Here is a 12,500-nt window from a genome sequence, read left to right as displayed (position 1 = left end):
TGAATATATATATGTATATACAGTATATATGTGTAATACATAGATAGATAGATAGATAGATAGATAGATAGATAAATATATATATATATATAATCCAAAGACAGCCTCAAACTACCGGGTTTTGTTTCTCTCTCTCTCTCTCTCTCTCTCTCTCTCTCTCTCTCTCTCTCTCTCTCTCTCTCTCTCTCTTCGCGGGTACCAATGGACTTATTATAAGGGGACCTTGAAGGCGAAATAACCTCATGAGCCATCATGTGCTCGATTTGGCGACCAATCTTCTCCCTGTACTTCAAAGAGATTGGATATGACTTCTTATATACAGGTGGTCCCTCTGCCCTGACCTCATGAAAGAAATAATCTGAGATCGCCAATGGTTCATCATCCAAAGAAAATACTCTGGGAAATTCCCGAACCAACCTTGATATCATGACATGCTCCTTTGAACCCTTCGCGAACCAACCATCCACCTCCTCTAACAACCGAACTACCCTATTATCCATAATACTTATGCTAGAACTGACAGCCCCTATCACGACTACATTCTCGTCAGATTGGCGTTTTTGCAATCCGACGACCTCCCCTATGCAGATCGTTGTATCTACCTCAACAGGAATATCCTTCTCTACTGCATAAGGAACCCTGAACCAAAGACTATTTCCGGTCCGTCGTACCCCGACTATCCCTTCTGAAAGTCTTAAGCCAGCTAACTCCCGTGGAATGAATAACATGGAATCTATCCTCCCTGGAACTCTTCCATTCCCACTAAGATCTAAATATAAAATATCATACGACTGTGCTTCCAAAACCTGGCTTTCTCTTAACGTGGCTAATCCACTATAAGTTATACCACTATCTATGTCCTTTACCTCAGCTTTGAGTACCTCTTTATATAGTCTGCTTGCTCCCCCAGGGGCCGACGCACCAGGCGTCCCCAGAGTCGGCCTCTATGGATTGGTTACAGGGCGTCCCCTACAACTGTAGCAGACGGCGATCGCATCGCGACGCATCACCGCATTGGTCAAATTAGGGAGCACCACCAGCCAATGAGAAAGCAGGTCAAATGGCAGGTCGCGAGAGTAAACACGACGCCCGGCTCAAACGGCCCCCGCAAAAAGGAACCGCCTTATCGTGGCGCGGGGGCTTGAACTCCTTCCTCGGATGAGCCCGCTCTAGATCTGGCCAGTCTCTCCCTCCCTAGAGGTGGCCTTCTAGCGGCGGATTCTCCGAGGAGGGACGACTAAGCGTTCCTAGGTGCTGATCTAGTAGGTGGGGTCACACCCCCACCTGCCCACGTGTTTGCTGTGCGTGGCGCCCCTGTGTGCTGGGAGACGGGAGTCCTGGAGGTTGAGCGATGCCGTGTATGAGTACGCCCTGCGGCTAGCAACACGCCTCTTTGGTCCTCTATTCCAGCAACACGGGTGACCTGATCTCGGCTTGATTAGGTCAATCGGCTGGTCTCTCTTTTTGAGCTAGGCTTGGGTCAAGCAGCCCGTCTTGCAGGCAATCGCATGGACCTGCGAGTGCCATCAATGCGAGGCGGGGGTTGCTTATATCCTCCCACTACCCCTGTGGCTTCTGAGCATGGTCTCAGTGCACAGCTTCCCCTTGTTGGACTCCATGGTGGGTGGGGGCGTGGGAGGATGAATTGAACCGTTTTTCACATAGCATCTTTTACTAAAAAAAAAAAAACTGACGAATCTGGAACGAAGGTGACACCTTGGAGCTTTTCAAGGTCCTCGGTGACAAAAATAGAAAGATGGGCCTTACCCATCTCTGGCATCGGTTCAGAGAAAGCCTACCCAAGAGCCTCGGGCTGGACCCTCCAAACCAACCCCTGGCTCCGACAAGTCTCTGGCGTCGGTTCAGACGACGAGTCAAAGTAAGAATGGAAGCCAGGTAGGACCCTCCAACCCGGCTGGCCCCTCTGCCAAAACTCCGGCGTCGGTTCGGAGGACAGGCAACAAGCGTCCTCGGCCGGCTACGCACTCGGAGGGCGAGTCTGTAGCCTCGAGTAGTTTCCCCCAATTTAGGGTTTCCCCTAAGCCTGAGGGATTCGACAACGCTTACCAGATGGTGCGGGCTCTGGAAACCCAGAGACAGTGCCGTCTGACGATTAGAATTGCCAGAGACAATGGCATGATAATCGTCCCAAACGACCAAGCCACCCTCACTTTCCTCTAGGACACTGACAAGCTCTTGGATGGGCGGAAGGTGAGCCTGGCAGCCCTGACTTCTGAAGAGAGGAAGTCCAAGATGGTGCTTCTTGGCTTCCCTCTGATGTATGACCTTGAGGTCATCATCGCTCATCCCAAGGTGGCAGGAGCTTCCCGACTTTCTAAAGGGAAGCACCCAACCAGGCAAGTCCTGGTCACTTTGAAGGGAGCCCCAGTTGCGTCCTTGGACCTTGGCAATTGGGGCTCCTACAGCCTCAGGACATATGTCCCAGACCCGCTCTGCTGCTTCACGTGCCAGAAGTACGGACACCACCAGGCCATTTATTCTGCAAAGCCGAAGTGTGGTGTCTGTAGTCAGGTACACAGCACAGAGGTGTGCCTCAAAGCACACAAAGACGGCACGTGGGACACCACTGCCAAGTGTCCCAACTGCCACAAAAAGCACCACGCCTGGAGCCTCGGATGTTCCGTAGGGAAGGAAGAGGCCCTTCGGCGGCAAGAGGTCATTGTAAAACGACCAGACTTTGTTCCCGCCCCTCCAGGCACTTATGTCTGGGGGCAGAACAAAGGGGTAATGGCTCCCCCACCCTCCTAAGAGGAATGAAGCACTGCCCAAAGCAAAACCACCACCGGACACCTCCAACACAAAAGGAGTTTCCGGCTCTGGTGGCTGTTTCAAGACGGAAACAGACCCGGAAAGGGTCTGGGAACACACCACAGTCCACCCCAAGAGCGAAGAGACCAACTCTGTTTACAAAGAAGGACTTGACGCTCCTGCTGACAACAGTCGTCACAGCAGTTGCGACAGCATTGGGAAGAACCAGTGAGGAGACAGAGAAGGCAGTCAAGGTCGCCATGACGGCAATGACCCAGACTGTCGCTGCCCTGAAGGAAAGGGATATAAGGCCCAAGGCCTCTACACCCACTCCAACTCAGGGCGAGACTCCTCTCCCCACAAACCCCCAGCCTCCCAGGGCGAGACTTGTTTCCCCACCTAACCTGTGGCCAAGACCACACTGGCAGAGCCTGCTCCCAAGCCCAGTGTTGCCAGATCTACCGAAATTTCATGAGATTTACTGAAATTCCGACGAATCTCACGAAATACCGAATTATTGCTACAATCTACAGAATTTTGATAGGTTCTCCAGAATATCTCCAGAAATTAAGCTTCCCTGTTACTGGTAGTTCGAAATTCATGAGAGGGGAAGGGAGTGGGCAGAGCAGAAGGGGTAGGGGGGTTAGCGAAGCTGCCTGCAGCCTGACTCAGCTGCCTGAGAGAGGACGGGTACACAGCTGACGCGTCTGCGACGTGTTCGTCTAGGCATGTGAACAGTAACCGCACTTTGCGGCAACTACAGTTAGCTGGTGGCACTAAAAGGTGACGGACGGAAGACAGTGTGCAGGATACCTAGTTTTGCATCACGTTAACTGGAAGGTGAGAAGTGGTCTACTGCATATTTTATAGATCATAATGTGTTTAGGATTTAAAGAAATGAAATGGTAGCCTATACCGACTTACTGTATCAGTGCATTTTGGCTGAAAACTCGCAACTGGAAGTTCAAATTATTATCATTTATGGTTGTTAAAGAGTTAATCGATACTCATTATATTCATTTTCGTTGGGAACAGGGGTCCTGTCAGGCCATAGATAAACCCCGACTGCATGCTGTAACGTAACATGGCGTCAGAGTCAGAAGAAGATGGGTCTGAAGGCAGCAGAAAGAAAGCAAGATATGCCCAGAAATACAACACAACATGGGAATCTGATCCAGAATTTAAAGGATGGCTGAGGCCAAGTTCAAAGGGACAGTTGTTTGGATTTTGTAGTGCTTGCCATGTTCATATATCTGTGAGTCACGGGAAAATGGAAGTTAGAAAACATTCAGCTTCAAAGAAACATAAACAAAATTGCACTGTAGTAGCCAAACAGCCTTCTGTCTTAGACATGCCTAGTGTGAGTGGTAAAAAGAAACTTCATGAATCTGTACAGGAAAGTGAAATAAGACTTGCAGCATTCATCTGTGAGCATGATTTACCGATTAGAACTGTAGAACATATGCCCAAACTAATTCAAGCAATATGTCCAGATTCTGCTATTGCCAAAGAATTGAAATGTGGACGGACAAAACTGACGTCCATTGTAAACCATGTGACTGGTGAAGAAAGTGCTGCTATGTTAGTTACAAAGTTGCAAGAATCCAAGTTTTCATTAATAGTGGATGAAAGTACAGATTTGTCTAGTACCAAACATTTGTGTATGGTTGCTAGAACTCTCATAGGTGACAAAGTAGCAGATTGCTTCTTAGGACTGATTCCCTTGCAAGAAGCAACTGCAAGAGCCCTTTATGATGCAGTGACAATTTTTTTTACTGATAACCACATCCCTTACAAAAATAATATGATTGGCTTTGGTGCGGATGGAGCCAATTCTATGCTAGGAGCTCATAACTCTTCTTTCAACTTTGCTTAAAAATGACATACCTTCACTTTTTGTTATGAAATGTATTTGTCACTCCTTTGCTCTTTGTGCCTCATATGCTTGTGCTACTTTGCCCAGGGATGTTGAAGATTTAGCACGTGATGTTTTTTTTTTTTTTTATATTTTCATTGTTGTCCTAAACGCATGGGAATACTGAAAGAATTTCAGTCTTTTGTCAATGTGAGACCACACAAATTGCTTCAATCAATCCAAGCCAGACGCGGTGGTTATCATTACACATGGTTGTGGCTAGGCTCCTTGAGCAATATGAAGCACTCAAGCTGTACTTTACAGGAGCTGTGCTTGATGACAGACTTTTGGCATCTGAGAACATACTGCAAAGACTAAACAACCCTTTCACAAAGTTGTATCTCCAATTTCTTGACTTTGTTCTCCCCATTTTTAACTCCCTCAATTTACAAATGCAGTCAGAGAGTCCATAGGTTCACACACTGCACAAATCAGTGTTGCAGTCCTTCAAAACTCTGTTAGAATGCTATCTTAAAGATGAATACCTGCAAAAGACACCCATTAGCAAGGTAGAGTACAAGGATCCTCGTAACTTTAAGGAACTATCTTGTATGTATCTTGGAGCCAAGGTAGGGATGTCTCTCTGTCAAGAGCAAGCACTCCCATTGAAGGATGTGCAAGTGTTTCGACAACGTTGTCAGATTTTTCTAATAGAAGCAGTAACACAGATTAGCAAAAGATTCCCATTTGATGGTACTGTTTTCCAGAATTTAAAGGTACTAGATCCCCTAACTGTAAAGAGTAAATCAGTTGCATCACTTGTACCACTGATGGCCTCCTTTCCCTCTCTTGTAACTGACCAAACTCTTCAAGATATTGATACAGAATGGAGGTTGCTCAAAAACAGTGATATGGTGAGCTCTGAGATGTGTGATCTCAATGTAACTCAGTTCTGGGTAAAAGTGCGTGACACTAAAACAGGTAATAATGAGCCAATGTACCCACACCTCTCTACCTTCATGCTTAATTTGTTGTGCTTGCCTCACTCAAGTGCAACGGTGGAGAGAGTATTTTCAAGCATAAATCGCATGAAAACAAAACTGAGGAACAGACTGTCAACTAAAACCATTAGTGGATTGCTTCACACAAAAAGAATGATATCAAATTATAATTGTGATGGTTTTGAAATAAAAGAAGAAATGGTTAAAAGAATGAATAGTGAAATGTACAAGAATAAATGTGAGCAGAAAACAGCAGCTGAAACCACTGCTGCTGATGATGATGAAGTAGAAGATTGATGTATTTTAGGCTAAACTAAGGTAATTCTTTTTGTTTTGTGAAAGAAGTTTTTTTGTTTTTTCTACCAGCATATTATAAGAAAGTATTACAGTACTTACAGAAAGTTTCTTGATTTGATTTCACTGCTTCAAATGTATTCATATGGAATTTTTTATTTGATTATATGTACATATATCATGGAGCGTGTCTACTGATTTTTCACCTATATCTACTGAATTTTTCCGCACATTTCTACTGAAATTTCACCTGCGCCATCTGGCAACACTGGTCTGGTGCATTGGTTATTAGTGGGATAAGAGTTTTCTAGTAAAAATATTTGAAATATCTATGCAAAAAGAGGCCTTTGCATGTATGTTTTTAATTACTTTTACTATAAGAATGAAATAAAAGAGATTTTGTTGTTTGATTTCATACTTTTGCAGCATTTATGTTTTTTTCCAGATTTTGTGCCATGAAGTTGCAAATATTGCTTTGCATCACCTTAAAATGAAATTGTTTTATCTGCAACCCTTTAAAGTCATTTGAAACTCTTTCTGCAGATGCTCGAACTGTTTCACAAGACTTGGAGAATTCCTTTCTAATTTCATTCGCCTGTAAGAGTTGAGCATCATGGAGGTTTTTGTTGTTCAGCCTAATATCCCTGTAGCATTCCTCCCTCTCTGAGGCTTGGTTCCTCTTTTTGCCCTTCCTATGAGTTGTTGAATAAGGTGAAAAAATGGTTTGTTTTTTTTTTGGATTTTTTGTTTTTCTTAGGGATGGTTTTTTTATGATTTTGTCTAGTGAACGAGACGCAGGTGGGGAATGGGGGGAGGGAAACTGAAGTGGGGTGCGAAGATCGGAGTTAGCCGATCGAAGGAGATGGTGGTTCACCATAGGCAGATGGTGGAACTGGGGTCAGTGGTGGAGCTGTTGGGTTTTCTAGGAAGTAAAGGAGGTCCTAGAGGGCTTGGAATTGCAGGAGATATAGCAAAGTCCTGTTGTCTGAATGAAGGACCTTCATCAACCCATTCTGAAATTGACATCAATGAAGAAATGATAGCGATTAAACATTTTAAAAAAAAAAAAAATCTGTTTCTAAATCAATATATTTACATATGTTGGTGGGTGACAGGCATATAAATATTTGGACATATTTGGCGTAGCTGAATTCCTTCTGAATCATATCAAAGAATGTAGATGAAAAACTGCGCTGACACAAGAGAAAACATAATTCTAACTAAATCATTGATTCCTAAAAAAAACCTTACTTTTGTTAGCTGATCTGCCTCGTGTTTATTCATGAGTAATCTCTTAATATAAATCAAATAAAAAAATTTATCCTTTATCTATATATGAATAACATATAACAACAATATGTATGTTTAATAATATAATAACAAATCCACAAAAACGCGCAGAAACGTTCAATATTACTTAGGATAACTCCCAAGCGTGATTTAGCGATTCGTATAATGAATTAAAGCTACAGTTTATGCTCTCCCTGCTGCTGCTTGAGTTGCTGTATAAATGGCATTAAAGAAAAGGAGCTGGCAGTTATGCTCTCCCGTGCTTGCTGCTTGCGACTGAAGTGATGATCCCAGGGTCGTACATTTATTAATCTATGCTATGGCCATGGTCAGCGATGAGATAAATCAACATTTTCCTCTGATCTTCCGTGATCAAAGCAATCTAGTTTTTAAATAAATTAATAATCCTTCCCGCTCGCCATGGTTGTTCGATCATTTGGCGCGCTTTTTCTTTTTCTCTTCCCCCCTGCGTATGAGGGCTACCAACTGTTGCAAATATCGGGCCCGCCCCCCCGAAAACCCCAAACACATTTTGGGGCCGGCCCACCGCAACTGGCCTTGACGTTTGAACACAAATAATCGGTTTTGTTTAAGGTTTCGGGCAGGCTCCACGCAAATTTATTTTCGGTTTGGTAACGCCCCGAAACCAATGATGTTTTAAAAAAAAAACGGCCCATGGACCAATGGGACTGTTTCTAAAAAGGACTCTACATTGGCGACTTTGTCCTTGAGAGAATAAGTCTGGGACATGGTTAGTAGGGGGCCTTCCTTGTACGTTATGATTGAGGGTGTTGTAGAATGAAATATCAATCTCGGGTTATAACAGGTTCATTCCTGGGAGAATCTAAAAACGTGTTTCTCCTTAGAAAAAAGAGTGTCAGGGGTTTTATGGACGTATAGGACATGGTAAAAGGTCTTCGCAAATATACAAGGAGTCAATTCAAAGACCCGTACACCCTCTACAAGCAACACTCAAAGCCTTTCAAGGTCAATTGCAGGGATAATTCTAGTTTCGCGCTGGTCTTAAAATCCTGCTAAAGTAAGCAATACATGTTTGGTTTGGTAATTGTCATAGCCCTTGCTCCGTAAACTCATAACCCAAATAGCCCATGACCCCATCGCGATATGCTGAGGCACCCATCAATGTGAAATTCAAAATTCCCGGCTCTACTCTAAATTCAGGCTGACGAAGTATGGGCACCAGTAATAAGGCTTTTTTTAAAGAATAGTTTTTTTAAGCTCATCAAAGTAAGGCCATCTGTTGGTCAGGACTCCAAGACCATTTTTATGGGTTATCCTTTAAGCAAGAGGTGCTACAAGGTGGAAATATTGTTGCATAACCCAGTAACAACCTATAAATTCTGCGAACCTCCGGGTTGATATTACAGGGAATAGTGACATTCTAGAAAGAGTAATTTATAATTCACTTCTCTTGATTAGGATATGCACAATTTCGGTGAGTGATCAGGTCCCTAGGGTCCTCTTCAAGTCCCTCATATGCTGGGTTAAATCCACAGCTGTTGTATATTACTGACATCTTCGGATAGCAGAGGGTATGCTTGCCATTGTAAGCGAGGACAAAAGTTTATTATTTCATTGTTTGCTGAAACGTCAGTGACTGTCGAGATCAAATGGGAATGAGGGCGGCCAAAACTGAAAAAAATCGAGTAGCCATCTGAGAAAGCTTGTTATCTTAAGGTGGCACTCGCGGGGGGATGCGCGCCCTGGGCCGTTATCTCCGGTGGCGTACGGACGCGGTCGTTCCGTGGTGTGGTCTTCGTTTTCGCGGCGGCCAGTACCGCGGTTCGGGTCTGTTTTGGATTCTGCCTTAACTGTCCAAAAAGCTGCTCGGAGCTCGAGTGTAGTTGAAAGTACCATGGGCCCCTGGTGGATTCATCATAAAGGTCAAAGGATAAGTATCTTTAAATGGTAAATGAGTATTTCAAGGCCTGTAGTAGCGCTACCATAAAGGCGTAGGCTAACGAGCACAGTTGGACGAGCCATGGACTGGGTGGATGGCCTCAATCACACCCGCTTGCAGCATGAGTACACAACACCTGTTGTCGGATTGTTTTTCCTTAGTTGCATGAGGATATAGCTCCCTCCATATGCCTGGGTACATGTTTGGGGTTAGCATCCCTGTGTTTATAATCTGGTGGCAATTCCCAGGACAAGACCCGATAGTCCGCCTCTCCACCATTCCCAAACAATCCTTTGTTGTTCCAGCAACTCTAATGGACCTCACACAAGGGTAGCTATTGCTACAGGGAAGGGTGGTAACACAACTAAACCTTTCTTGAGATGTCCAAATCACCATCTTCACGTTATAATGTCTAAATATGTGTATTCAGAGTAGTTACCACTCCACAGTCGCCCATTCAAAATCGGACGTAAGGAATCTTCGAACAGGAAGTTTGTTTGGTCCTGGCACGCGACTTCCTCCTGATGACAATTCATGTATTTTACAACAAGCCACCTTCATGAACATTTTAGAGTCGTGGTGTTTCCACTACAAAAATTGGGATTAATTTTTTTTTCCTTTTCAGAATACAGAGACAGTCCCCCTAAGCCATTTCTTTGCCTTTCAGGTCTACACTACTAATCTTTTCTTTGCAGGATAGCTTGAGTTCATCAACCAATACAGGCATGATCCAATCGTGTCAAGTTTCCATAAACTGTAAACTGTTCTGAGGCATTAATTGTAAAACACATCAAGGGATGCTTAGTGTTTCCAAAGTTTGGGCCCACATTTGAGTTAATTTGGCTTTGATATTATTTGTGTATTATATTATGGACCCATAGTTACAGTGTCTCTTCAGTAAAAATGGGTTTAGAGGCAGAGTTTCCATTTGACCATTGGGAGTTAATACTATATCGCCATTTGTCTGACCTAATCGAGAGACACATCCTTCTAGAAACACTCCTGAATGAGACGGAATCACAGCCTGTTTAGAGAGGTGAACTGTTGCCTCAGGGTTAGGCTTTGGGTCAGGTTCAGAGACTAATTTTGTCTGAGTGGAAGCGTCGGCTTTACCTTTGTTGACCAAGGCAATCTTCGAGTACCCTGAGTCTGTGTATACGACAGAGAAGTGACAGCCTTCTAGTATCAAGGTGCCTGTTGATGCATAGGCATCAGGCTATATTGTAAAATAGGCTTTTCTCAGAAAGTTAATGCCTAAAAGTACATCTGGAAAGTTCAAATCAGCAATTGTAGTTTGCTGGATGTGGGCCAGTCCTGCTTTAAGTTGGAATTCTATTGACACTTCTGCTATGGAGTTGATAGGCTCTCCAGAAATCTCTTGCAGGGATTTCAGTGAAAACTGCTGTTGTAACTTATTGTCAGGATCAATGATGCTAAGGGAATAATACTAACCAAAAAAGACAAAGCAGAACAATGAAAAATACAGGAGCCATGACTAGACCTCAACGAGGCAGTGCAGCGTCTGGGCGTTCCGAGAGACAAATAAAATCCTATTGGAATGCGAAAAAGAGAAAATGTTTGTTGAAGAATGGCTCATTCTTCAACAAACAGTCATCCATTTGACTATGACTCTTTTGAAATTCTAGATTCAGCAAATACGGATTATGATTTCAATACAGTATACCGGAAAGCCTTTGGATTTGTAAATTAAAACCGAATCTCAATGAATATTCATCTTCTACTCATATTGCAATTTTAAGATAGTATTCCATTATCCCATTTTCTCTTTTTTCGCATTCCGATAGGATTTTGTTTGTCTCTCAGACCGCCCAGACGCTCCACTGCCTCGTTGAGGTTTAGGCATGAACGTTAAGGTCCTTTATTTTTCATTGGTCTGCTTTGTCTTTTTTGGTTAGTATTATTCCCAGTTACTTAAATTGTCTCATGCATTGTTCTTGGACCTTTATATATAACATTTGATGGTTTTAAGAAGTAATTTTCATGTTTTAATAGACTTTTTGTCCAACCGGCTTTTGTCACTCAGACGCTTGGGCCCTAGTCACATGTTTCACCTATTAGTTTTATCAATTTCTCTTTGATATTACCTAGTACAATTATATTAAAGTCATAACATTGCTTTTATGTTTTTGTGAAAGGTTTTATAACATTTAATTGTAATTCAACCATTTAAACTATATAACTCGTTGTTTCATGGCTATTGTATTTACTTGCTTTCTACCATTACTGAAATTATTTAATTAAATTTTGAATATAACCCCTGTATAATATTTGTTCTTGTAACATTACCTTTTGTTTGATATAATATTTGTTCCTGTAACATTACCTCTTGTCTTATATGATAATTATTCAATCTTGTAATTCCTCTTTGCTCCTATGGTAATTACTACTATTAACATGTAAATATGTTATATTTTGTACATATTATTGAAGGATAATTTTAAATCCTTTTTTGCAATTAAGTCCACTGAAGATGAGTGTTTGAACGCTCGAAACGTTTGGTTCCAAATTTTAATAAAGAAGGTTTTGAAGATTTTTCTACACCGAAGGTTTTACTTATCTCAAGGCTGGAAAAAGGATGTTTCTTCTAGCAACATTGATCCTAAGATTCATTGTGTATATATATATATATATATATATATATATATATATATATATATATATATGTATGTATATGTATATATACATATTGCTACACCAGTGGGTCTTTGTGTCTGATTTTCTTTATGCTTTCTGTTGTTTATTTCATGTTTGGGTATGTCAGAGCTGATAGGGGGGGGTAGTGTTACGCCAGGTCTTTGACTCTGTGTTAACATGTTTCAACAGGATAACATGATGCAAGAGTCGGGGCGAGAGGAGCGGAGGAACAAAGTCAGGACAGACGCAGTTTGGTGCTCCTGCTGTTAAGACCTCGTGTATGCCCCTTGTGACCTGAGATACCTGGTGTTGTACTGTTATAAGCCTGTATTGTGCAGTGTGATGTGCTGGTTCCCCCCTGTATTGTGCCCATAGATTAGTGTACTTGTGAAGAACTAGTGTAAATAAAGGATAGACGTGTTATTGTGTGTTTCTTTCGTGCCCTGCCTCGCCACGTGGTGTTTCCCCTCCTGGTGTTCTGGGACGCTGTGGTGTTCGGTGCCTCTTGTAGCTGTTCTGTGTTCACAAACCCTATGGTTATCACGCCGTCTACCTAGCCTGCCTGGTGATGGTGGCAGAAAATGAGGTGGCCGGCCGTAACAGTGGTGTCAGAAGTGGATGATGAGTGGCGTATGGCACAACATGAGGACTTTGACCTTGCTCCCATTGTCCGGTGGCTTGAGGCTCTCAGTGGGACGCCCTAGTTGGGAGGCTG

At 42.9% G+C, this 12,500-nt stretch overlaps 2 protein-coding genes across 2 annotated transcripts; both read left to right on the top strand.

Moving 5' to 3' along the window:
• Nucleotides 1-3,316: 3,316 nt before the first annotated feature.
• Nucleotides 3,317-4,645, top strand: LOC147471355 (uncharacterized). The gene is made up of 2 exons (XM_086540248.1): nt 3,317-3,609; nt 3,805-4,645. The coding sequence occupies exon 2, from the start codon at nt 3,854-3,856 to the stop codon at nt 4,643-4,645; it is 792 nt and encodes a 263-aa protein (XP_086396374.1). The 5' UTR covers nt 3,317-3,609; nt 3,805-3,853.
• Nucleotides 4,646-4,734: 89 nt separating this feature from the next.
• Nucleotides 4,735-5,922, top strand: LOC147471354 (uncharacterized). Its single transcript, XM_086540247.1, has 3 exons — nt 4,735-4,748; nt 4,869-5,089; nt 5,120-5,922. Exons 1-3 carry the CDS (start codon nt 4,735-4,737, stop codon nt 5,920-5,922), a joined length of 1,038 nt encoding a protein of 345 aa, XP_086396373.1.
• Nucleotides 5,923-12,500: the final 6,578 nt, after the last annotated feature.

This window comes from Penaeus japonicus, unplaced genomic scaffold (assembly GCF_977035675.1).
Source record: "Penaeus japonicus unplaced genomic scaffold, GWHDUDI00000001_assembly GWHDUDI00000009, whole genome shotgun sequence".
Lineage (NCBI taxonomy): Eukaryota > Metazoa > Arthropoda > Malacostraca > Decapoda > Penaeidae > Penaeus > Penaeus japonicus.
The sequence above is the reverse complement of the archived record's forward strand: the minus strand, read 5'-3'. Positions and strand labels throughout refer to the sequence as shown.